Raw genomic sequence first — 26,692 nt, forward strand, 5'->3', positions numbered from 1 at the left:
GACATTGCCAGTGGTGGAACGTTAAAACAAGAGTTTCTATTGGACAAATGAAGTTAGGCCCCTCCCCGTTTCGCTCCGTGTATTTTCATTCTGACCCGAAGTCGCCTTAGAAAAAGACGCAATTGTCTCTACAAGCCAGAATGTGGAATACAATGATATGTACCGGGTGTACATGCTGTAGGTCCTTCTGATGACAGGTGGAGGAGGAGATAAGGAGATAAGGTATCCACATTAGTGTTGTTTGCCTACCTTTTTGCACTCGCAGGTAGGTTCTGTTGCTTGTATTTTCAATCTCTTGATGTGATGCACAATATGTAAACAATAGCCGAATGTAACCAAAGCACGTTTCCTCGCAATCAGCCGGAATTGTTTGCCTTTCGGTCTGTGGTTAGATTAGTCTCAGCCATATTGTGCAAGTGTTTGTCACATGCGAATTGCATCAGTATTGAAAATAAAAAAACGGAAATAAAAACCGATGAACAGACCAGCATACTGAAGGTCGGGTTGATAGCATTTCCCTGTGGATATTTTGTATCAGATTACCTCCGATTAAAATCATCAGGACAACAGGTCAAGTAAATTGAAGTTAAGTTTGTTCAACATTCTGACTGATAATGGGACTGTTTGGGAATGCTGAGCCTACATGTTAGAGACCGTGTGTAAGTATTTCCCTCTCATTCAGAACTCCAATTGGAAGGCGTGGGTTTACTTGAGAAATCTTGTTGTAATAAATATATAGCACAAATTCTTCATTCACAAAACCAATTTACACCGAGAGGAACATTTTCTGGAACATGCTTATTCCTGACATTGTCTGGAAAAAATGTATGGTCAAGGCCTTACAAATATTGTATACCAAACAAAGTTAAGGAAGTGCACTTTAAAATGTTTACATAAGATACATCCATGTAATTCTATGTTGTCCAAATTTGTGGCTGTTGATGATATCTGTGCTTTCTCTGAAAAAAAAAAAAGTAGGTGAGAATCTCTCACTTGCTCTTTGAATGTAAATGTGTGTCAGAATTTTGGGAAAACATTGCAAACCTATTTACCAAAATGAACACTACCCATGTATTTGACATGAAGGATATAACATGATGTTACTGATCTTACTATTGCAATGATAACCAGACCATTGAAATGATTGTGATTTTATTTTCTTGTTGCCAAATACGTTACAAAAACAAACAAATTCCAGAATTCTATACCAAAATGACAAATTTTTCTGATTTGAATTGCACTAACTTATTATAACATTAATGAATAACATCATTATAATAAGATTTTTTTCAGAGTGAATATACTAAGACTGTTTATCTTCTTTTATTACTTTCATAGATGTTTTTTTTGGGGGGGGGTGTTTGTGTGTTCTCATTAATACCTTGCGTTCTGTTTTGTATGATGTAACAATGTCTGGTTTTCTTATACATTTTTTTTTATATAAAAATTAAATAAACATTAAAAATGATTTCACTCTCAGATTCTAAGAGGCTAGAAAGTGTGGGGTGTGTCATGTATGCTAGAATGGAGGTGTAAAAACGCCAGCTGCATACGCATATTAGCGATTTACATATAGCTTGCAGTACAATCTTCTCTAAAAACAGATATGTGCTCTGCAATAACCAGAGTTTGATTTCTAAACCAGATGAGTTCTCCAATAGCAGCTGCCCAATACCATGGTGGTCATGGATAACAAAAGCGAGAAACGGTAATTCATTAGTAAAATAAATCATCACAGCAAAGGAATGTAGTTTGGAAGAGGGAGAATGACGCTGGGAGAAGGGACGTGGAGCTGGATCAACAACGTGAGATGAGGACTAGAAGTCGGGGCCAGCAAGGTGGAGCTGGATCAACAACGTGAGATGAGGACTAGAAGTCGGGGCCAGCAAGGTGGAGCTGGATCAACAACATGAGATGAGGACTAGAAGTGGATCAACAACGTGAGATGAGGACTAGAAGCCCGGGCCAGCAACGTGGAGTAATACAGAAACGTCAGTAGCGGTGGATAAATCACTGGGGAAGTCAAGGGAAAAAGCCATATTACAACCTAGGTGTTGTGATAATTGCATTGTTTGCTCTATAACCTGTTAGTTCATATGCCTTGACACCGTGATACATAAGCCTAAAGACCGAGACAATAAGAAGACACTGGCAGAATAAATTCAACCACACTTTTGTTTCATCACAGAACCGGAGAACAAGTCCACAAAGCATATTGGATGTAAGAAACAGTTACGTGACTGACAGCAGGGTCAAGCAAGTTAACGTTTACAATATTTTCGGACCACTAAATGACTAAACGATTGAGAACCACAGAGCGTTACAGCAAGTCACAAAGAAAACAGGAGCTGCCATTCCAGCACCAATCAAATCACCTCTGCTTAGTCTAATACAGTGACAACTTAAAGATACCCCCACAAAAAAACTTTAGTTCAATCAACGTAAATATGATGTGACTGTCCATTGATCTGATTTCTCTCTCTGTGTGTGTGTGTGTGTGTGTCCGTGCAAGTAGAAAAGCATGTTGACTCACCCTACTTGTAGAGAAACACCAATGCCCTCCTCCTCTCTTTCATGTGAACACAACGGTCTATCACTCTGTCTAAAAGTACACACTATGTTGTCGTAGGCTACCTGGCAAAAATTCTTGTTCGCTAGTTATTTTTAGCCTTCTACATATTGAACTTCCATCCTCTCAAACCAGGGGAACAATGTATGAATTAATGGTTGGATCAGAATTGCCGTTATAATCATTGGCCAGTATGGAAAGTTAAGTAAAACCACAAGTCCAAATCCCTATCTCCATCCATGGCTAATATAGGTAAGGGCCCATTTTAGCTAGCTAGTTAGCCACCCGAGGACAACAACACAGCGAGATGCAACAATTCAAGTTGTTTCCGTCAATGACGTATGCTTTCAAAATAATTTGATAGGAGTGAAGCCAAATCCGAACTGGCTTCCGTTGACACTTTTTTTTTTTTTTTTCAATGCTGATTGGTTATTGTTTTATATTGTTTGTTTTTTTTATCAAGGGAGGCCAAATGCTCACTGGCTTCCCTTGCATTCAGTGCTACGACGGCAACAATGTCATGCTCTTTTGGACCAGGCAGCATCAGATAGCTGGCCTACAGAGACAGAGGGGCACCGTTTGGCTCGGATGCTTTCTCTGGTGAGATGCGTTCGGCCTCCTGTGAATTGAAGGAACGTTATGAAACGCAGAGACGAAAGATACATTTTTTAAAAGTTGGGGAAGCCTGGCTTCACTTGGCATCCATGAATACTCGCCACTGATGAACTTCGAAGTTGAACAATCGCAAAGGAAGGAGAAACTGTTTATGAGGGCCGGAAGCAAAGTTGGGAGAAGAGGAAAGTTGGGAAAAAGACAGATCTGAGGAGAATGGAGGGGGGGAAAACGGGAAGAAGAGAATGAGGAAAGCAGAGGTTGGATTGGAGGAATACAGATATAAAAATATTAAAAAAATGGATTTGGGATGTCCAAGAAGATTAGTGTCAAGTGCAAACAGAGTGATCTATGCGCCAGACCGAGTTCTGGAGGTGAAATGGAAGTGGGTGAGTTAAGTGAGGTGGAAGGGGTGGTGAAGAGCTCAGAACTCGTGCCTGGCATCAGTGGACATGACAAAGAAGAATCTGGTCCAGTAGGACTAATGTTTTTGGAAAAATTGGACCTTTGCCTTTTGGCAGATCCATGTGTGGTTTCAGGGTGGGGGGGGGGGGGGAATTGGCTGCAGTTGAGTCAATGAAGGTAACCTAGGTATCCTGTGGTGGACTTGTGATATTTGTTTGTGTTTCTTCTGACCAGCGGGAGCGGGCTCTCCTTGTCACGCAACTTTCTTGGTTTGCGGTTAGGAATAGGGCACAATTTGAAAGGAGTGATTTCTGGGATAGTGTGGAGGTGGAGCAATTGAAGTTGAAGACTCCTTGTGTTTTTGTGATGCCCACCGTTTGGTGCGAGGCAAACCCGGTGGTGAAACAGAGGAGTCACTGTCAGATGTTTTGAGTCAGTCTTTACCAGGTCATGTTAGGATATAGCAGGTATCCTGTTTGAGCTTTTGTGCCAAATCCACTGCGGTGTTTCAGGTGCCACGTTTATGGTCCTGATTCAGCAGTTTGTTGGAGGGAGATTCCAAGATGTGGGAAGAGTGCAAGAGGACATGGGATCGAGGATTGGGTAGTTTCTGTGGATACAGTTGTGTGTGTCAACTGCAGAAGTGCTCATGTTGCTTGGGGTTGGAAGTGTCTGGTGCAAGAGGCAGGTTGAGGTGGCTAGAGTCAGAGTAGTGCAGAAGGTGCCGTATGCTGAGGCAGTGAAGAAAGTAGAGGAGGATGGGTCAAGGGTGAGGGTTCCTGAGAGGATCCCTGTGAGTAGTAGATATGTGCCAGCACAGAGGGAAACGAGTGATGTATGCTTCAGTAAGGTTGTCTTCTTAGCAATGGTTATCAACAGTAACGCAGAAATGGAACGTAAATCAGAGAAAATAAATGTTGCGGTGGCATCTGCAGAGAAGTATTTTGGGCATACGAGATTTACTTTACCCGATAGCATTTTGTCAGATGGAGATCTCTCTCGAAATGTCACCAGCTGTCTACTACCTTAGGTACGGATAACGTGATTGGCAGACGTCATCAGCAGAGACTGTACCATGGATAGTACACACGTTTGATTTGGTTTACAGTTTAGTACCTGGCGGTGTTTGCCTGTCCATCTGAATTGAACATTGCCAACAAAAGGAAATCAGAAGAAATACATGTATGCAATATGTGAAAACCAGCTTCTCCATCGACAGAGATTGATCATCTCGAGAGCTAAAACAAATATCTTGCCACGACCCACCACCTAATATCTTCATAGAATTTTTATATCAATAATTGTATTTTTTTTAAATTTTATACCAATTTTATTTTTTATATCAATAATTTAACATTTTTACCTCAATAATTAGAATTTTGACATAAACAATGGATTTATCAATATGAAAATGTATTTTTTAGATACGTTTTTTGAATGATAATGACTTTCATGGGGGCAAGATTATTTTCAATTTCTATTGCAAGTCTACACACCCCTTGTCTTCAAATTTTGCTGCCTTAAAATGACATCTTAACAGGGATTAAATTGATTCGTTTTTGTTTTTATCTACACAATTTACTCCTCTTTCTTCAAAGTGAAAGAGAATTTTTATAGTTTTCCAAATTTATAGAAAGACGCAATAAATATATTTACATTTCTTGTTTATGTCTTCACCCCTCAGGGTTAATACCTAATGGAAGCATCTTTTGGCAGCCATTACAGATGTGAATCATTTGAATAAGATTCTACTAACCTTGCACGATTCTTAGGGCAACATGTCATTTTTTTGGTCAAAATTACTCAAGCTCAGTAAATTGCTTGTCACTGATTTTCAAGCAGATTTAAGTCAGGAATGAGATGACGAGACCATTCAGGAAGACTCAACACCTTTTGGAAAGCTATTCTGGTGTGTCTTTGGCATTAGAATAAGTGTAATTGTTCAGCTGAAAAATACTCTATCGTTGGGTTAGGTTTTCAGAAGAACGTATTCTGTGTACATCGGTAGGAAAAAAATCCAATTGAATAATTTTTTACATTTTAATTTTAAGGCAACAAAATGTGAAGACTGTGTCTCAATGCTCTCTCCTCCCAAATGATAGTTTTTAATATCGATACATATGTTTTATATATAAAAATATATATATAATTATTGATATCGAAAATGTAAATGATTATAAAAATATTGACATAAATTGTGAAAATGCAGAACCAGTCAAAAGTTTGGACACACCTACTCATTCAAGGGTTTTTCTTTATTTTTTACTATTTTCTACATTGTAGAATAACAGTGAAGACATAAAAACTATGAAATAACACATATGGAATCATGAAGTAACCAACTTCATTTATGTTAAACAAATCAAAATAGTCAAAATAAAATACAGATTCAGGTTCTTCCCTGTTTGCTGAACCTGTCAGATAGAAACGGACATTTTCGTTGTTTGCAGTAATGACAACACCCCTGGGGCCTATTCATTACGGAAATCGTTTACCATTTAAGAAACCAAACAGAGCAAAACGAGAGTTTTTATTGGACAAATTCAGGTTGGTCCCTCCCCGTTTCTTTCCGTTTGCTTCCGATTTTAAGAAACGTTTTGCAACAGAATCGACACAATGAACACGCCCCTGGCCCAGCATTTTCACAATGAGGGGATTCGATTATCTGTCCCGGGTTACTCCAGTGGAAGGACTTTCCACCGAATGAAAAGTGATTGCATGACTCAGCTTGAGCCAGATGCCCCGTTCAAAGCCCAGAGAGAAATCGGCTCCAAAACAAAAGTGGCATAGTGTTAATTAAGGAGTTTGTTGTTGTTTCAGGAATACAGAATACACTGTGTCTGTCTGTCTGTTATAGTGTTTAGCTTAATTAAGGGGGAGGTTGTTGCTTCAGGAATACAGAATACACTGTACTGTCTCTCTGAATGTCTGTCTGTCCTGTCTGTCCTGTCTGTCCTGTCTGTCTGTCTGTCTCAGAATAGCATTCATGGTTCTGAATAGAGGAAGTACACCTACAACCGGAAGTTAATTAACGTGGCAGGTTAGGAGAATTAGGTTAAGGTTAGGATTAGCTCAAATTCTCTCCTAACCTGCTATGAAAAAGTCACTATCGGTTGTAGCTCTTCTTCGTCTAGTCACAACCAGCCTACCGATGCCCCTCATACAGAATATCTCTGAAAATAATGTGATCAACAGACCAGGGCCCGCTCAGCCAATGAAAAGGTGGGAGTGCCATGTTGAGTGTTTTGATTGGCTCCCTTGGCACTAAGCAGGCTGTGGAAGGGACACCAAAGCAGGCATTAGGGGTGTGGCCAGAGTGTAGGCACAAGGTACTGCTCCAATGCCTGAAGCTTTCTGTAGTTGTCTGTGCCTGGCCACACTTCTAGTCTCTCCCCTCCTCTAGCCTTGGATGATAGACAAATCAAATCAGTGGAGTGACTGCCTGGCCTCACCTCTAAATCTCTTTCTCTCCAGTCAGATAGACAGACAGACGTACTGTAGATAGAGCTATCAACGATGGTGGTCCCTGGCTCTCAACACAAGCTGTACCATCCTCCGGAGGGTTTGCAGAAGGATGCTCATGTGCCTGACTTCAACTGTTATCTGGAACTTTACAAGAAGTCTATTGAGGAGCCGGACGGTAGGTTAAGAAGGCTGTTAGCCGTCCTTGTTGCTCGCAGAATAACTAAAGACTCATCTGCAATAGGTGTGTGTGTGTGTGTGTGTGTGTGTGTGTGTGTGTGTGTGTGTGTGCGTGATCTGAACAAAATCTGTATGTCCTTTTTCTTGTAGTATTCTGGAAAGAGGTTGCTAGTGATTTCTATTGGAAGAAACCTCCTACGGGTCAGATTCTGCAGTATAACTTCGATGTGACCAAAGGGAATATCTATGTGAAATGCATGGAGGGAGCCACAACTAACATGTGTTACAACGTCCTGGACAGGAACGTGAAGGACAAGAACCTTGGTGAACGAGTGGCATTCTACTGGTAAGACAAAATAACGAGTGGCATTCTACTGGTAAGACAAAATAACGAGTGGCATTCTACTGGTAAGACAAAATAACGAGTGACATTCTACTGGTAAGACAAAATAACGAGTGGCATTCTACTGGTAAGACAAAATAACGAGTGGCATTCTACTGGTAAGACAAAATAACGAGTGGCATTCTACTGGTAAGACAAAATAACGAGTGGCATTCTACTGGTAAGACAAAATAACGAGTGGCATTCTACTGGTAAGACAAAATAACGAGTGGCATTCTACTGGTAAGACAAAATAACGAGTGGCATTCTACTGGTAAGACAAAATAACGAGTGGCATTCTACTGGTAAGACAAAATAACGAGTGGCATTCTACTGGTAAGACAAAATAACGAGTGGCATTCTACTGGTAAGACAAAATAACGAGTGGCATTCTACTGGTAAGACAAAATAACGAGTGGCATTCTACTGGTAAGACAAAATAACGAGTGGCATTCTACTGGTAAGACAAAATAACGAGTGGCATTCTACTGGTAAGACAAGACAAAAGTTGCATTTTTGACTGTTTCTACTTGTTCAGAAAAAGTTGAAGTGAAATAAGAATGCGGACTACATTTTGAGCCACCGTCTGTAGCATACAAGTCTCCCTGGAACGCCCCAGTACGGGACAGGAAGTCCTCTAGACACTACGGTACTACTATTCATTCAGTATCTACATCAACACCCTGGCTTTGTGTGTGTGTGTGCATGCGTGCGTGCGTGCGTGCGTGCGTGCGTGCGTGCGTTTCATGTAATAAGTGACCAAATATTTACTTTGTCAATGTGTGAAAATCTAACTTCTCAGACAAGTAATACCTGTTTCTCAGAGTGCCAGGGCTGAGATGGGAGTGTTAGGTTAATGTATACTGCAGGTAGCGGCAGGTAGCCTAGTGGTTAGAGTGGAGGGGCGGCAGGTAGCCTAGTGGTCAGAGTGCCAGGGCTGAGATGGGAGTGTTAGGTTAATGTATACTGCAGGTAGCGGCAGGTAGCCTAGTGGTTAGAGTGGAGGGGCGGCAGGTAGCCTAGTGGTTAGAGTGCCAGGGCTGAGATGGGAGTGTTAGGTTAATGTATACTGAGACCAACTGGTAACTAACACCTGACATCAGAGTCAGAAGATAAGCTGTTTTAACGGCAGGTAGCCTAGTGGTTAGAGTGGAGGGGCGGCAGGTAGCTTAGTGGTTAGAGTGGAGGGGCGGCAGGTAGCTTAGTGGTTAGAGTGGAGGGGCGGCAGGTAGCCTAGTGGTTAGAGTGGAGGGGCGGCAGGTAGCTTAGTGGTTAGAGTGGAGGGGCGGCAGGTAGCTTAGTGGTTAGAGTGTAGGGGCGGCAGGTAGCTTAGTGGTTAGAGTGGAGGGGCGGTAGGTACCCTAGTGGTTAGAGTGTAGGGGCGGCAGGTAGCTTAGTGGTTAGAGTGGAGGGGCGGCAGGTAGTCTAGTGGTTAGAGTGGAGGGGCGGCAGGTAGCTTAGTGGTTAGAGTGGAGGGGCGGCAGGTAGCTTAGTGGTTAGAGTGGAGGGGCGGCAGGTAGCTTAGTGGTTAGAGTGGAGGGACGGCAGGTAGCCTAGTGGTTAGAGTGTAGGGGCGGCAGGTAGCTTAGTGGTTAGAGTGGAGGGGCGGCAGGTAGTCTAGTGGTTAGAGTGGAGGGGCGGCAGGTAGCTTAGTGGTTAGAGTGGAGGGGCGGCAGGTAGCTTAGTGGTTAGAGTGGAGGGGCGGCAGGTAGCTTAGTGGTTAGAGTGGAGGGGCGGCAGGTAGCTTAGTGGTTAGAGTGGAGGGACGGCAGGTAGCCTAGTGGTTAGAGTGGAGGGGCGGCAGGTAGCTTAGTGGTTAGAGTGGAGGGGCGGCAGGTAGCCTAGTGGTTAGAGTGGAGGGGCGGCAGGTAGCCTAGTGGTTAGAGTGGAGGGGCGGCAGGTAGCCTAGTGGTTAGAGTGGAGGGGCGGCAGGTAGCCTAGTGGTTAGAGTGGAGGGGCGGCAGGTAGCCTAGTGGTTAGAGTGGAGGGGCGGCAGGTAGCCTAGTGGTTAGAGTGGAGGGGCGGCAGGTAGCTTAGTGGTTAGAGTGGAGGGGCGGCAGGTAGCTTAGTGGTTAGAGTGTAGGGGTGGCAGGTAGCTTAGTGGTTAGAGTGGAGGGGCGGTAGGTACCCTAGTGGTTAGAGTGTAGGGGCGGCAGGTAGCTTAGTGGTTAGAGTGGAGGGGCGGCAGGTAGTCTAGTGGTTAGAGTGGAGGGGCGGCAGGTAGCTTAGTGGTTAGAGTGGAGGGGCGGCAGGTAGCTTAGTGGTTAGAGTGAAGGGGCGGCAGGTAGCTTAGTCGTTAGAGTGGAGGGGCGGCAGGTAGCTTAGTGGTTAGAGTGGAGGGACGGCAGGTAGCCTAGTGGTTAGAGTGGAGGGGCGGCAGGTAGCCTAGTGGTTAGAGTGGAGGGGCGGCAGGTAGCCTAGTGGTTAGAGTGGAGGGGCGGCAGGTAGCCTAGTGGTTAGAGTGTAGAGGCGGTAGGTACCCTAGTGGTTAGAGTGTAGGGACGGCAGGTAGCCTAGTGGTTAGAGTGTAGGGGCGGCAGGTAGCCTAGTGGTTAGAGTGGAGTGTAGGGGCGGCAGGTAGCCTAGTGGTTAGAGTGGAGTGGAGGGGCGGCAGGTAGCCTAGTGGTTAGAGTGGAGGGGCGGCAGGTAGCCTAGTGGTTAGAGTGGAGGGGCGGCAGGTAGCCTAGTGGTTAGAGTGGAGGGGCGGCAGGTAGCCTAGTGGTTAGAGTGGAGGGGCGGCAGGTAGCCTAGTGGTTAGAGTGGAGGGGCGGCAGGTAGCCTAGTGGTTAGAGTGGAGGGGCGGCAGGTAGCCTAGTGGTTAGAGTGGAGGGGCGGCAGGTAGCCTAGTGGTTAGAGTGGAGGGGCGGCAGGTAGCCTAGTGGTTAGAGTGGAGGGGCGGCAGGTAGCCTAGTGGTTAGAGTGGAGGGGCGGCAGGTAGCCTAGTGGTTAGAGCGATGGGTCAGTAACCTAAAGGTTGCTGGATCAAATCCCCGAGCTGACAAGGAAAAAAATCTGTCGTCATTGTAAATAAGAATTTGTTCTTTAACTGCCTAGTTAAATACATGGTCGATTTAAAAAATATTTTAAAAATCATTAAAAAATATATATATATATAATTATTTTTTTAACATTCTTTAAAATTATTATTTTTTTATACAAAAACGGACAATTTTGTTGTTTTGTCTCTTTGGATTTTAAAGTGCAGACTTTAATTTCAAGTTATTTTCATAGTTTAGCAATTACAGCACGTTTTGTACACCGTCCACCCATTTTAGGGGACCAACAGTATTGGGACAAATTTACTTGTATGTATTAAAGTAGTCTTGATGTTCAGTATTTGGTCCCATATTCCCATAGCACACAACGATTACATCAAGTTTGTGACTCTACAAACTTGATGGATGAATTTGCTGTTTGTTTTGGTTGTGTTACAGATTATTTTTGTGCCCAATAGAAATTAATGGTAAATAATGTATTGTGTCATTTACAAAATGTATTGTGTCATCTACAAAATGGCTTCCAACACTCTACTCAGCAAACTGGATGCAGTCTATCACAGTGCCATCCGTTTTGTCACTAAAGCACCTTATACCACCCACCACTGCGACTTGTATACTCTAGTCGGCTGGCCCTCGCTACATATTCGTCGCCAGACCCACTGGCTCCAGGTCATCTACAAGTCTATGCTAGGTAAAGCTCCGCCTTATCTCAGCTCACTGGTCACGATGGCAACACCCATCCGTAGCACGCGCTCCAGCAGGTGTATCTCACTGATCATCCCTAAAGCCAACACCTCATTTGGCCGCCTTTCGTTCCAGTACTCTGCTGCCTGTGACTGGAACGAATTGCAAAAATTGCTGAAGTTGGAGACTTTTATCTCCCTCACCAACTTCAAACATCAGCTATCTGAGCAGCTAACCGATCGCTGCAGCTGTACATAGTCTATTGGTAAATAGCCCACCCTTTTCACCTACCTCATCCCCATACTGTTTTTATTTATTTACTTTTCTGCTCTTCTGCACACCAATATCTCTACCTGTACATGACCATCTGATCATTCATCACTCCAGTGTTAATCTGCAAAATTGTAATTATTTGCCTACCTCCTCATGCCTTTTGCACACATTGTATATAGACCCCCCCTTTGTTTTCTACTGTGTTATTGACTTGTTAATTGTTTACTCCATGTGTAACTCTTTGTTGTATCCTCACACTGCTATGCTTTATCTTGGCCAGGTCGCAGTTGCAAATGAGAACTTGTTCTCAACTAGCCTACCTGGTTAAATAAAGGTGAAATAAAAAAGGAGCTACAGTCTACAGCTGTAGCTGTACGGTTAGCTGTACGGGTAGCTGTACAGGTAGCTGTAGCTGTAGGGTTAGCTGTAGGGTTAGCTGTAGGGTTAGCTGTACGGTTAGCTGTACGGGTAGCTGTACAGGTAGCTGTAGCTGTACGGTTAGCTGTACAGGTAGCTGTAGCTGTATGGTTAGCTGTACAGGTAGCTGTACGGGTAGCTGTACGGGTAGCTGTACGGGTAGCTGTAGCTGTACGGTTAGCTGTACGGGTAGCTGTACAGGTAGCTGTAGCTGTACGGTTAGCTGTACGGGTAGCTGTACAGGTAGCTGTAGCTGTACGGTTAGCTGTACGGTTAGCTGTAGGGTTAGCTGTAGGGTTAGCTGTACGGTTAGCTGTACGGGTAGCTGTAGCTGTACGGGTAGCTGTACGGTTAGCTGTACGGGTAGCTGTACGGGTAGCTGTACGGGTAGCTGTAGCTGTACGGTTAGCTGTACGGGTAGCTGTACAGGTAGCTGTAGCTGTACGGTTAGCTGTACGGGTAGCTGTACAGGTAGCTGTAGCTGTACGGTTAGCTGTACGGTTAGCTGTACGGTTAGCTGTACGGTTAGCTGTAGCTGTACGGTTAGCTGTACGGTTAGCTGTAGCTGTACGGTTAGCTGTACGGTTAGCTGTACGGTTAGCTGTACGGTTAGCTGTAGCTGTACGGTTAGCTGTACGGGTAGCTGTACAGGTAGCTGTAGCTGTACGGGTAGCTGTACGGGTAGCTGTACGGGTAGCTGTAGCTGTACGGTTAGCTGTAGCTGTACGGTTAGCTGTAGCTGTACGGTTAGCTGTAGCTGTAAGGTTAGCTGAATGCTTGAGATGGTCATTTTTGTCTCTTCAGTCAGACTGAGGCCTAGACTTCCTGGCCAGCTTCACAGTCATTGGTCTGCTCTTGATCGTTGTATTATCTGGGTATCTTTAACAGTTATTAATGCCGTACTAGGTAAAACAGTCAGCCACGTCTCTTCGTCGTGCACATAGCTGATGATGTTAATGTAAGCTGTCTACAGTACAACAGGTGAGGTCAGATCCAAGCTTTACCCAGGCAGACTGCCATGGTAACTGGGTCGGGGGCATGGGAGTTGAGACAAACTTGTGCAACAGTGTGCCACATAACTAAACAAGCAGACAGACTGACATCGGACAGGCATTCAAACCCGAATATAGACTGAACAAGCTGCTAAAGGAGAACATCCTGTCTGAGGAAACAACAGGATGCATTGCTACATTTTTGGATTGAAATGACAGAAGTTGTGTTTTATACATGACGCAACCTGATGACTGAGGAGAAGTCATCGGAAAGTTTAAAACAAAAAGTCCGAAATGACACAATAAGGGAATAGGTGTCCTCTTCAGGTGTGTCTTCTAACTGACTGTGATGAATGACAACATGACCTGAATTGTTGACTCGGATAATCAAAGGCTTGATGTTTTTATACTGTATTGATTCAGATAAAGGCTTGATGTTTTTTAAATGTCTGTTCTCTAGGGAGGGAAACTCACCTGATCACCGCGAGGCCATCACCTACGGTCAGTTGCTTGGACAGGTGTGCAGGTGTTCCAACACTCTGAAGCAGATGGGTAAGGTGGTACACCTCAGTGTGGCATACGAAAGAAATAGGCTAGCTTACCACTTCCCAATTTACTGCCCTTGTGAAGAACATTCATAAATGGTGGCGCTTTTCTTTAGAAATTTTTTAAATACTCAGTTTCCCCGTCAAAACCAGCACAACATCACCCTTTAACTTAACATTATCATATAGAGCTAAATACCATGTATGTATATCTATCTCCATTTTGTCTTCTGGCGTGTGTGTTACAGGAGTGAGGAAGGGAGACAGGGTGGCCATCTACCTCCCTATGATTCCAGAGCTGGTGTACACCATGCTGGCCTGCACCAGGATAGGAGCTGTCCACTCCATCGTGGTCAGTGCAGGGATTGACATTATGGGTTGCCCTATTGCCCCATAACAATCTCAATGGTGAAGAGATGAAGTCGATCAGAAATCAATCCCGGGTTTATTTCAAGTTGCAACAGGGAGACACCACCCAGCACAGAAACAGAGGAAAATGTCTAACTGGTCTTCTCTGAGAAGGTCCCCCCATATATCCTAATCAGCAGACGACTGTTCAAACAAAAAGACACACACACACACACACACACACACACACACACACACACACACACACACACACGTGTTTTACAGACGACAATAACAATCAGTGTCCTCTGTCCTTGTACCTTCAGTCTGGCGTCAATCACTATCAACAGATGTGAGTTTAAATCCAGAACATCTCTAGTCTAGTGACCGTCAAGCAGTGTTAAAAACAACACGTATTACAGAAAGACAGAAATATAGAACTAACCATTCTGTTAATCACCTTTAAACTGAATATGAACTTCCTCTGGGCTCCCGAGTGGCGCAGCGGTCTAAGGAACTGCGTCACTACAGGTCCCTGGTTCGAATCCAGGCTGTATCACAACCGGCTGTGATTGGGAGTCCCATAGGGCAGCGCACAATTTGCCCAGCGTCGTCCAGGTTTGGCCGGGTTTAGGCCATCATTGTAAATAAGAATTCGTTTTTTTTAACTGACTTGCCTAGTTAAATAAAGTGTTAAATAAATATAATAATATCGTAAATATTTCCATTACACAAGCGAACTGAGCAGTCGTGCTAGTTGAGCTAGCCCTGCTCTCCCATTGGACAGGCGATTTATTGTTGTTTAGTTTTTATAGTGAAAACACCCAAACTGGAAAGAATTCCAGTAGCCTAAAACTGATATTTCCAGTTCCTCCCCATTTGTTTAAGTGAAAGACAGACAATTTATGACAGTCAGACAAGTTGAGCCTGCTTTGGGGGGGTTTCTGTAGAGAATGGGGTCATGCCTGCCCCTGTCGGTTCTGCCTGACCTCGCCTTGCAGAGTTATCATCTGTTCAGTAGCAGTTGGGATAACACCTGCAAACGGGGCTGCGTCCCAAGTGGCTCCCTATTCCCTACATAGTGCCCTATAATGGCTCCTATTCCCTACATAGTGCCCCATAATGGCTCCCTATTCCCTACATAGTGCCCTATAATGGCACCCTATTCCCTACATAGTGCACTACTTTTAACCAGAGCCTCTGATCAAAAGTAGTGCACTATGTTGGGAACATGTTTTCTGTTTTGGGACGCTACCAGGGAGGTGAAATATCATGGCTGTTCCTCTCAGGGGGGGGGGGGGGGGGGGGGGCTTTAAAATGTGGACCAGCCACACTAGAACTGTCAGCATGCTATTTGGGCCAGGATCATAGCAAGAATACATGTATAGTAATTTTAGCAGCAAGCTGAGCCAGACACTATTTTCGGTCATAACCTTTGCGTCTCAAGTAGAGTTTATAGCCTTGTAGTTGAACAATACCTCATGTCTTGTGTGTTATTTTGAATATGCAGGACTATATTTAGACCTATTTTTAAAGTGTACGTGTCCCCCTTCCTGCTGGACCATTGTTCTATGTGCTGTCTAATGCTGTATAATTCACGAACGGGACATAAGAGATTTGTTGCCAATGTTTTGATAGTTTTGGTGTGTTTGCAGTATCACTACTTCTATTCTGGTGTGATTTCTCATGTAGTTTAAAACAACAACATTTAAGTTTAGAAATGCTTTTGTATTCAATGCCATTTTGCTGAGTATAATTTTTAAACGATAAGGTCCAGAGTCCATCACGTCCTAAAAATGTATTTCATATTAAAACGCTATGGTCACATTGAGAAGTAGGAAGACACTTTTTTTGAAATGTTAAACTGTGAACTATTTAACCGGGTCCAATGTGGAAGTGGCTTTTATTTTTTAAATGTCTTTCTTTTAAAGGAGCAGGCTTACAGTAAATGGTAAAGCTAACTCTAACATCAAATCATTTTTATTTAAATTTTTTATATTGAACAAATGTCTGCAATAACAATCAATCACAATGTTCTGTTAAATGACTCCATTAGATGTTGGCGTCTCGCCCTGTTATACATATTATACAACCTCACTGAGTTGACCTGCTGTGTGTGTGTGTGTGTGTGTGTGGGTTCAGTTTGCAGGCTTCTCCGCTGAGTCTCTATGTGAGAGGATCATGGATTCCCAGTGTAGTATCCTGGTGACTGCAGGTAAGAGAGTGGCTGATGTCCAGGGCTCTAAATTAAAAAAAAATTTAAAAAATGAATTGGTAGCACTGGTGCTCCCAACTTAAAAAAGTTAGGAGCGCAACATAAATTCTAGGAGCACCAGAAGATGTATTTTGTTTTGCTTGATTTGAGATATAGCATATTGGGTCTATATGAATTCTAGCTGCTTTTGAAGCTAGCCAGCCAGTTGTGCTCTAGAAACTAATATTTAACCCTGTAAAAACGTGTTTATTATAAAAACCAAGAATGTTTATACAAAAAAAACCTGTCATTGAAATTACAAAGAATACTAGGTTTCTACATTGGGTAAAAGCACTACATTATTGAGATGCTTTACACGGACAATTCTACACTGTCTCTTTAAGAGCATCACGTTTGTGAGTGACTACAGTATGTGCCAAGAGATGAGTCATTCATTCATTGCTGTAGTCCTTGATCTTCTAAAGAAGATATCCCTTTTCCTTTCTTTCTGTGCCTCCAAAAGTAACCCGATTTGTTAACTAGTCAGCTAATGAGGTAACATGACTTAACAAGGTGTACTGGTAAAGTAACCAGGTTGTTAGCTAGCCAGCTAATGAGGTAACATGACTTAACAAGGAGTACTGGTAAATTAACCAGGTTGTTAGCTAATAAGGTAACATGACTTAACAAGGTGTACTGGTAAAGTAACCCGGTTATTAGCTAGCTAGCTAATGAGGTTACATGACTTAACAAGGTGTAAACAAATGCCTGTGAGCAGCGATATGGTTTAAAAATTAACTTTTTGATTCACCCGCCACTGTAGCAGTTAAATTAAAAATATCTACTAGCCACTCAGAATTCAGACAATACATTTATCTGCCATAATAACACCACCACCAAAAACAACTTGTTTTTCCAGGTTTCGGATTTCCTCCAGTTTTTTTCAGACTCGGGTTTTCACTCTCAATCACACTTTTCTTAGAACATCCAATTTGTTTGTTTTTCTTTAAGTCCACAACTATGCTCAAACCACATCAGGAAACCACTTTTGAGGTCCGGGGAAGAAAATAAATATATATTTTGGTGGGTATAGTTACACTTTAATTTAATTTGCACTTCTCAAAAGACAGGCGTTTGGCTGGCAGTGTTTCTGTTCTACATGGCCAATAGTAGAGTTTGCAAAACAAAATACCACTCAATTTGATACAAATCATCATGATATCATATTTAACCTGTACCCCCACACATTGACTTGGTACCGGTACCCCCTGTATATAGCCTCCACATTGACTCTGTACCTGACATATTTAACCTGTACCCCCACACATTGACTCTGTACCGGTACCCCCTGTATATAGCCTCCACATTGACTCTGTACCGGTACCCCCTGTATATAGTCTCCACATTGACTCTGTACCAGTACCCCCTGTATATAGCCTCCACATTGACTCTGTACCAGTACCCCCTGTATATAGCCTCCACATTGACTCTGTACCGGTACCCCCTGTATATAGCCTCCACATTGACTCTGTACCGGTACCCCCTGTATATAGCCTCCACATTGACTCTGTACCGGTACCCCCTGTATATAGCCTCCACATTGACTCTACCGGTACCCCCTGTATATAGCCTCCACATTGACTCTGTACCGTAACACCCTGTATATAGCCTCCACATTGACTCTGTACCGTAACACCATGCATGTGGGACGTGGCTGATGTCCAATGAGATGACACCATGCATGTGGGACGTGGCTGATGTCCAATGAGATGACACCATGCATGTGGGACGTGGCTGATGTCCAATGAGATGACACCATGCATGTGGGACGAGGCTGATGTCGTCCAATGAGATGACACCATGCATGTGGGACGAGGCTGATGTCCAATGAGATGACACCATGCATGTGGGCCGTGGCTGATGTCGTCCAATGAGATGACACCATGCATGTGGGACGAGGCTGATGTCGTCCAATGAGATGACAGCATGCATGTGGGACTTGGCTGATGTCCAATGAGATGACACCATGCATGTGGGACTTGGCTGATGTCCAATGAGATGACACCATGCATGTGGGACGTGGCTGGTCCCTTGTTGGACCAATCATCCTTGGAGTTGACCAATCATCCTGGAGTTGACATCTTAAGTGGGGCTCCCGAGTCCCGAGTGGCGCAGCGTTCTAAGGCACTTCATCTCAGTTCGATTCCAGCCACAACCGGCCGCCGTGATTGGGAGTCCCGTAGGGCGGGGCACAATTGGCCCCAGCGTCGTCCGGGTTTGGTCGGTGTAGGCCGTCGTTTTAAATAAGAATTTGTTCTTAACTGACTTTCCTAGTTAAATAAAATGGTAAATAAAGAAATGGTAAAGCAATTCTATCCTATATGGGCTTGGGTCTCCAACAGTTCAGATGAACACTTTATCTTATCAACTTGCATTCTCTCTCTCTCTCTCAAGATGGTGTGTACAGAGGGGAGAAGTTGATCAACCTGAAACAGATAGCAGATGAGGCTCTGGAGAAATGTAGGGAGAAGTAGGTTCTCTTTACACCTCTATCATGGTTCTGCTTATACCTACTGCATCCTCTCTGTCTGTCTGTCTCTCTCTTTCTGTCTGTCTCTGTCTGTCGATCTGTCTGTCTCTATCTCTTCATCACAGATAATGTTTACCTTAACCCCTGAGATAGGAGCAGTGGCACACACACACACACACACAGAGCCAGACCCTGTTGATGGAGAGTGTTGTCTGTTCTGCAAGCTGTGGGGTTAGTGGGGCAACAGCAAGAGTTTTGATTCTACAGGGAAGCCCCATCTGTCTGTTGCCCCTAGCGATCTCGATCTGTCGCCGTAGCGATTTTGTGTTTGTGAAACGGCACTTGTATGTCTATCGCAGCCAAAAGACATATGACAGCATATAAACACCATATGGAAGATACTCTACTATGTAGAAGCATACACTGAGTGGACAAAACATTAGGAACACCTGCTCTTTCCATGACATAAACTGACCAGGTGAATCCAGGTGAAACCTATGATCCCTTTTGGAGTCAACATGGGCCCAGCATCCCTGTGGAAACGCTTTCAACACCATGTAGAGTCCCATGTCCTGACGAATTGAGGCTGTTCTGTGGGGAAACGATGGTGCAACTCAATATTAGAAAGGTGTTCTTAATGTTTTGTCCACTCAGTGTATAGGGAATATTCAGCGGCGCTACACTGACTGCCCTTACGGACAGATAACACATCCGGTATCTATGCCGACAGCTCTGCTCTTCTTTTCTCCACAGAGCATCCGCCACTGTTACAAGATGTTTAGTAGTGAAACATCATGCACTGAGGACACAAGATGGAGATGTTTCCAACAAATTGCAGGTAGGCCCAGATTTTGACCAGAATACGGACGTTCAGCTACCACTGCCCGGTACCTAAAATAGCTATTTTTTCTTCTTCTTTTTTTGTGATTTGTTCAATCTAAAAATATATATATATATATTGAGTTTTTACCTGAGTTGTGTTTGTTGATGTGCTGTCCTCCTACTGCTGTAATTCCTGGTGTAGTTTTACTGTATTCTGACTGTCATGGTCCTGCTGTACTTCTACTGTATTCTGACTGTCATGTTCCTGGTGTCATTTTTACTGTATTCTGACTGTCATGGTCCTGCTGTAATTCCTGGTGTAGTTTTACTGTATTCTGACTGTCATGGTCCTGCTGTACTTCTACTGTATTCTGACTGTCATGTTCCTGGTGTCGTTTTTACTGTATTCTGACTATCATGGTCCTGCTGTAATTCCTGGTGTAGTTTTACTGTATTCTGACTGTCATGGTCCTGCTGTAATTCCTGGTGTAGTTCTACTGTATTCTGACTGTCATGGTCCTGGTGTAGTTTTACTGTATTCTGACTCTCATGGTCCTGGTGTCGTTCTATTGTATTCTGACTGTCAGGTTCCTGCTGTAATTCCTGGTGTAGTTCTACTGTATTCTGACTATCATGGTCCTGGTGTAGTTTTACTGTATTCTGACTGTCCTGGTGTCGTTCTATTGTATTCTGACTGTCAGGTTCCTGCTGTAATTCCTGGTGTAGTTCTACTGTATTCTGACTATCATGGTCCTGGTGTAGTTTTACTGTATTCTGACTATCATGGTCCTGGTGTCGTTCTATTGTATTCTGACTGTCAGGTTCCTGCTGTAATTCCTAGTGTAGTTCTACTGTATTCTGACTATCATGGTCCTGGTGTAGTTCTACTGTATTCTGACTATCATGGTCCTGGTGTACAGTCGTGGCCAAAAGTTTTGAGAATGACACAAATATACATTTCCACAACGTTTGCTGCTTCAGTGTCTTTAAATGTTTTGTCAGATGTTACTATGGAATACTGAAGTATAATTACAAGCATTTCATAAGTGTCAAAGGCTTTTATTGACAATTACATGAAGTTGATGCAAAGAGTCAATATTTGCAGTGTTTACCCTTCTTTTTCAAGACCTCTGCAATCCGCCCTGGCATGCTGCCAATTAACTTCTGGGCCCCATCCTGACTGATGGCAGCCCATTCTTGCATAATCAATACTTGGAGTTTGTCAGAATGTATGGGTTTTTTGTTTGTCCACCCGCCTCTTGAGGATTGACCACAAGTTCTCAATGGGATTAAGGTCTGGGGAGTTTCCTGGCCATGGACCCAAAATATTGATGTTTTGTCCGAGCCACTTAGTTATCACATTTGCCTTATGGCAAGGTGCTTCACCAAACTGTTCCTGGATGGTTGGGAGAAGGTGCTCTCGGAGGATGTGTTGGTACCATTCTTTATTCATGGCTGTGTTCTTGGCAAAATTGTGAGTGAGCCCACTCCCTTGGCTGAGAAGCAACCCCACACATGAATGGTCTCAGGATGCTTTACTGTTGGCATGACACAGGACTGATGTTAGCGCTCACCTTGTCTTCTCCGGACAAGCTTTTTTCCAGATGCCCCAAACAATCGGAAAGGGAATTCATCAGAGAAAATGACTTTACCCCAGCCCCCAGCAGTCTAATCCCTGTACCCTTTTCAGAATATCAGTCTGTCCCTGATGTTTTTCCTGGAGAGAAGTGGCTTCTTTGCTGCCCTTCTTGACACCAGGCCATCCTCCAAAGGTCTTCGCCTCACTGTGCGTGCAGATGCACTCACACCTGCCTGCTGCCATTCCTGAGCAAGCTCTGTACTGGTGGTGCCCCGATCCCACAGCTGAATCAACTTTCGGAGACAGTCCTGGCGCTTGCTGGACTTTCTTAGGCACTCTGAAGCCTTCTTTACAACAATTTAACCACTCTCCTTGAAGTTCTTGATGATCCGATAAATAGTTGATTTAGGTGCAATCTTATTGGCAGCAATATCCTTGCCTGTGAAGTCATTTTTGTGCAAAGCAATGATAACGGCACGTGTTTCCTTGCAGGTAACCATGATTGACAGAGGAAGAACAATGATTCCAAGCACCACCCTCCTTTTGAAGCTTCCAGTCTGTTATTCTAACTCAATCAGCATGACAGAGTGGTCTCTAGCCTTGTTCTCGTCAACACTCACACCTGTGTTAACGAGATAATCACTGACATGATGTCAGCTGGTCCTTTTTGTGGCAGGGCTGAAATGCAGTGGAAACTGTTTATTTTTGGTGTTCATTTGCATGGCGAAGTGGGACTTTGCAATTCATCTGATCACTCTTCATAACATTCTGGAGTATATGCAAATTGCCATCATACAAACTGAGGCAGCAGACTTTGTGAAAATTAATATTTGTGTCATTCTCAAAACTTTTGGCCACGACTCTACTTCTACTGTATTCTGACGATCAGGTTTCTGTTGTATTTCCTGTTGTCTCGACTCTGTGGGATGCTGCGTGTGTTGGGAGGAGGTGATGGGACAGGTCTCTGAGGTGATGGGACAGGTCTCTGAGGTGATGGGACAGGTCTCTGAGGTGATGGGACAGGTCTCTGAGGTGATGGGACAGGTCTCTGAGGTGATGGGACAGGTCTCAGAGCAGTGTGAACCTGAGTCCTGTTGTATTTCCTGTTGTCCAGACTCCGTGGGATGCTGCGTGTGATGTGTGTTGGGAGGAGGTGATGGGACAGGTCTCAGAGCAGTGTGAACCTGAGTGGCTGGATGCAGAGGATCCTCTCTTTATACTTTATACCAGCGGATCTACTGGCAAACCAAAGGTAGGGTACTCACTCACACACACACACACACCACACACACACATACATACACACGCACGCGCGCACATGCACACACACGCACATACACACACACGCACATACACACACCACACACCACACACCACACACCACACATACATACATACATACATACATACATACATACATACATACATACATACATACATACATATACACATACATACATACATATACACACATGCATACACAGACATACATGCATACATACAGTGGGGCAAAAAAGTATTTAGTCAGCCACCAATTGTGCAAGTTCTCCCACTTAAAAAGATGAGAGAGGCCTGTAATTTTCATCATAGGAACACTTCAACTATGACAGACAAAATTAGAAAAAAAAATCCAGAAAATCACATTGTAGGATTTTTAATGAATTTATTTGCAAATTATGGTGGAAAATAAGTATTTGGTCACCTACAAACAAGTAAGATTTCTGGCTCTAACAGACCTGTAACTTCTTCTTTAAGAGGCTCCTCTGTCCTCCACTTGTTACCTGTATTAATGGCACCTGTTTGAACTTGTTATCAGTATAAAAGACACCTGTCCACAACCTCAAACAGTCACACTCCACTATGGCCAAGACCAAAGAGCTGTCAGAAACAAAATTGTAGACCTGCAACAGGCTGGGAAGACTGAATCTGCAATAGGTAAGCAGCTTGGTTTGAAGAAATCAACTGTGGGAGCACTTATTAGGAACTGGAAGACATACAAGACCACTGATAATCTCCCTCGATCTGGGGCTCCACGCAAGATCTCACCCCGTGGGGTCAAAATGATCACAAGAACGGTGAGCAAAAATCCCAGAACCACACGGGGGGACCTAGTGAATGACCTGCAGAGAGCTGGGACCAAAGTAACAAAGCCTACCATCAGTAACACACTACGCCGCCAGGGACTCAAATCCTGCAGTGCCAGACGTGTCCCCCTGTTTAAGCCAGTACATGTCCAGGCCCGTCTGAAGTTTGCTAGAGAGCATTTGGATGATCCAGAAGACGATTGGAGAATGTCATATAGTCAGATGAAACCAAAATATAACTTTTTGGTAAAAACTCAACTCGTCGTGTTTGGAGGACAAAGAATGCTGAGTTGCATCCAAAGAACACCATACCTACTGTGAAGCATGGGGGTGGAAACATCATGCTTTGGGGCTGTTTTTTTGGCAAAGGGACCAGGACGACTGATCCGTATAAAGGAAAGAATGAATGGGGCCATGTATCGTGAGATTTTGAGTGAAAACCTCCTTCCATCAGCAAGGGCATTGAAGATGAAACGTGGCTGGGTCTTTCAGCATGACAATGATCCCAAACACACTGCCCGGGCAACGAAGAAGTGGCTTCGTAAGAAGCATTTCAAGGTCCTGGAGTGGCCTAGCCAGTCTCCAGATCTCAACCCCATAGAAAATCTTTGGAGAGAGTTGAAAGTCCGTGTTTCCCAGCAACAGCCCCAAAACATCACTGCTCTAGGGGAGATCTGCATGGAGGAATGGGCCAAAATACCAGCAACAGTGTGTGAAAACCTTGTGAAGATTTACAGAAAACGTTTGACCTCTGTCATTGCCAACAAAGGGTATATAACAAAGTATTGAGAAACTTTTGTTATTGACCAAATACTTATTTTCCACCATAATTTGCAAATAAATAAATTAAAAATCCTACAATGTGATTTTCTGGATTTTTTTCTTCTCATTTTGTCTGTCATAGTTGAAGTGTACCTATGATGAAAATTACAGGCCTCTTATCTTTTTAAGTGGGAGAACTTGCACAATTGGTGGCTGACTAAATACTGTATATATACACACACACTCAGTCACACATATATATACATATAAATATATATACACATACACACCTCGAGTGATAATATGTGTAATGCGTGTGCATGTTCCTCTGTGTGTGTCTGTGTGTATGTATGTTCCTCTGTGTGTTAACCCTGTGTCTTCCTCCCCTACAGGGTGTCCTCCACACGGTAGCAGGCTACCTGCTCTACACCTCTCTGACCTTTAAGTATGTGTTTGACCACCAGCCAGACGATGTGTACTGGTGTACCGCAGATATAGGATGGATCACCGGGCACTCCTACATCACCTATGGACCCCTGGCCAACGGGGCTACCAGCGTACTGGTCAGTAGAACTGGTGTAGAACTGGTCAGTAGAACTGGTCAGTAGAACTGGTCAGTAGAACTGGTATAGAACTGGTCAGTAGAACTGGTGTAGAACTGGTCAGTAGAACTGGTGTAGAACTGGTCAGTAGAACTGGTCAGTAGAACTGGTCAGTAGAACTGGTGTAGAACTGGTGTAGAACTGGTCAGTAGAACTGGTCACTAGAACTGGTGTAGAACTGGTCAATAGAGCTGGTCACTAGAACTGGTATAGAGCTGGTCACTAGAACTGGTATAGAACTGGTATAGAACTGGTCAGTAGAACTGGTCAGTAGAACTGGTATAGAACTGGTATAGAGCTGGTCAGTAGAACTGGTATAGAACTGGTCAGTAGAACTGGTCAGTAGAACTGGTCAGTAGAGCTGGTCAGTAGAACTGGTATAGAACTGGTCAGTAGAACTGGTCAGTAGAACTGGTGTAGAACTGGTCAGTAGAACTGGTCAGTAGAACTGGTATAGAACTGGTATAGAACTGGTGTAGAACTGGTGTAGAACTGGTGTAGAACTGGTGTAGAACTGGTCACTAGAACTGGTATAGAGCTGGTCACTAGAACTGGTATAGAACTGGTCAGTAGAACTGGTATAGAACTGGTCAGTAGAACTGGTATAGAACTGGTCAGTAGAACTGGTCAGTAGAACTGGTCAGTAGAACTGGTATAGAACTGGTCAGTCGAACTGGTCAGTAGAACTGGTATAGAGCTGGTCACTAGAACTGGTCAGTAGAACTGGTCAGTAGAACTGGTATAGAATTGGTCAGTAGAACTGGTATAGAATTGGTCAGTAGAACTGGTATAGAACTGGTCAGTAGAACTGGTATAGAACTGGTATAGAGCTGGTCAGTAGAACTGGAATAGAACTGGTCAGTAGAACTGGTATAGAGCTGGTCACTAGAACTGGTATAGAACTGGTCAGTAGAACTGGTATAGAACTGGTCAGTAGAACAAACATTTTTTTATTTAATTTAACCTTTATTTAACTAGGCAAGTCAGTTAAGAACAAATTCTTGGTCTGATTGGTTAACATGTTGGGTTGGTGGGAATCCTCTTGGCCTGATTGGTAAACATGTTGGGTTGGTGGGTGGGAATCCTCTTGGTCTGATTGGTTAACATGTTGGGTTGGTGGGTGGGAACCCTCTTGGTCTGATTGGTTAACATGTTGGGTTGGTGGGTGGGAATCCTCTTGGTCTGATTGGTTAACATGTTGGGTTGGTGGGTGGGAATCCTCTTGGTCTGATTGGTTAACATGTTGGGTTGGTGGGTGGGAATCCTCTTGGTCTGATTGGTTAACATGTTGGGTTGGTGGGTGGGAACCCTCTTGGTCTGATTGGTTAACATGTTGGGTTGGTGGGTGGGAATCCTCTTGGTCTGATTGGTTAACATGTTGGGTTGGTGGGTGGGAACCCTCTTGGTCTGATTGGTTAACATGTTGGGTTGGTGGGTGGGAACCCTCTTGGTCTGATTGGTTAACATGTTGGGTTGGTGGGTGGGAACCCTCTTGGTCTGATTGGTTAACATGTTGGGTTGGTGGGAATCCTCTCGGTCTGATTGGTTAACATGTTGGGTGGGTGGGTGGGAATCCTCTTGGTCTGATTGGTTAGCATGTTGGGTTGGTGGGTGGGAATCCTCTTGGTCTGATTGGTTAACATGTTGGGTTGGTGGGTGGGAACCCTCTTGGTCTGATTGGTTAACATGTTGGGTTGGTGGGTGGGAATCCTCTTGGTCTGATTGGTTAACATGTTGGGTTGGTGGGTGGGAATCCTCTTGGTCTGATTGGTTAACATGTTGGGTTGGTGGGTGGGAACCCTCTTGGTCTGATTGGTTAACATGTTGGGTTGGTGGGTGGGAATCCTCTTGGTCTGATTGGTTGGGTTGGTGGGTGGGAACCCTCTTGGTCTGATTGGTTAACATGTTGGGTTGGTGGGTGGGAATCCTCTTGGTCTGATTGGTTAACATGTTGGGTTGGTGGGTGGGAACCCTCTTGGTCTGATTGGTTAACATGTTGGGTTGGTGGGTGGGAATCCTCTTGGTCTGATTGGTTGGGTTGGTGGGTGGGAACCCTCTTGGTCTGATTGGTTAACATGTTGGGTTGGTGGGAATCCTCTTGGTCTGATTGGTTAACATGTTGGGTTGGTGGGAATCCTCTTGGTCTGATTGGTTAACATGTTGGGTTGGTGGGAACCCTCTTGGTCTGATTGGTTAACATGTTGGTTGGTGGGAATCCTCTTGGTCTGATTGGTTAACATGTTGGTTGGTG

General features: G+C 44.0%; 1 protein-coding gene across 6 annotated transcripts in view; it reads left to right on the forward strand.

The window, feature by feature from the left end:
• The window catches only part of LOC109881560 (acetyl-coenzyme A synthetase, cytoplasmic), a 34,740-nt gene that overhangs the window by 178 nt on the left and 7,870 nt on the right, over window positions 1–26,692 (forward strand). Inside the window, exons 1-10 of one of the 6 annotated variants that reach the window (XM_020473674.2) lie at window positions 57–222; window positions 7,061–7,226; window positions 7,379–7,574; window positions 13,436–13,527; window positions 13,769–13,872; window positions 16,011–16,083; window positions 18,517–18,592; window positions 19,346–19,430; window positions 22,108–22,245; window positions 24,232–24,402. In XM_020473674.2, the coding sequence (XP_020329263.2) occupies window positions 7,103–7,226; window positions 7,379–7,574; window positions 13,436–13,527; window positions 13,769–13,872; window positions 16,011–16,083; window positions 18,517–18,592; window positions 19,346–19,430; window positions 22,108–22,245; window positions 24,232–24,402 (1,059 nt within the window). In that variant the 5' untranslated portion in view covers window positions 57–222; window positions 7,061–7,102. Of the gene's footprint in view, window positions 1–56; window positions 266–474; window positions 660–6,947; window positions 7,227–7,378; window positions 7,575–13,435; window positions 13,528–13,768; window positions 13,873–16,010; window positions 16,084–18,516; window positions 18,593–19,345; window positions 19,431–22,107; window positions 22,246–24,231; window positions 24,403–26,692 lie in introns of those variants that run through there. The other 5 variants (XM_031809686.1, XM_031809685.1, XM_031809684.1 and 2 more) reach the window with 5 other exon arrangements.

This window comes from Oncorhynchus kisutch, linkage group LG30 (genome assembly GCF_002021735.2).
Source record: "Oncorhynchus kisutch isolate 150728-3 linkage group LG30, Okis_V2, whole genome shotgun sequence".
In the NCBI taxonomy this organism is placed as follows: domain Eukaryota; kingdom Metazoa; phylum Chordata; class Actinopteri; order Salmoniformes; family Salmonidae; genus Oncorhynchus; species Oncorhynchus kisutch.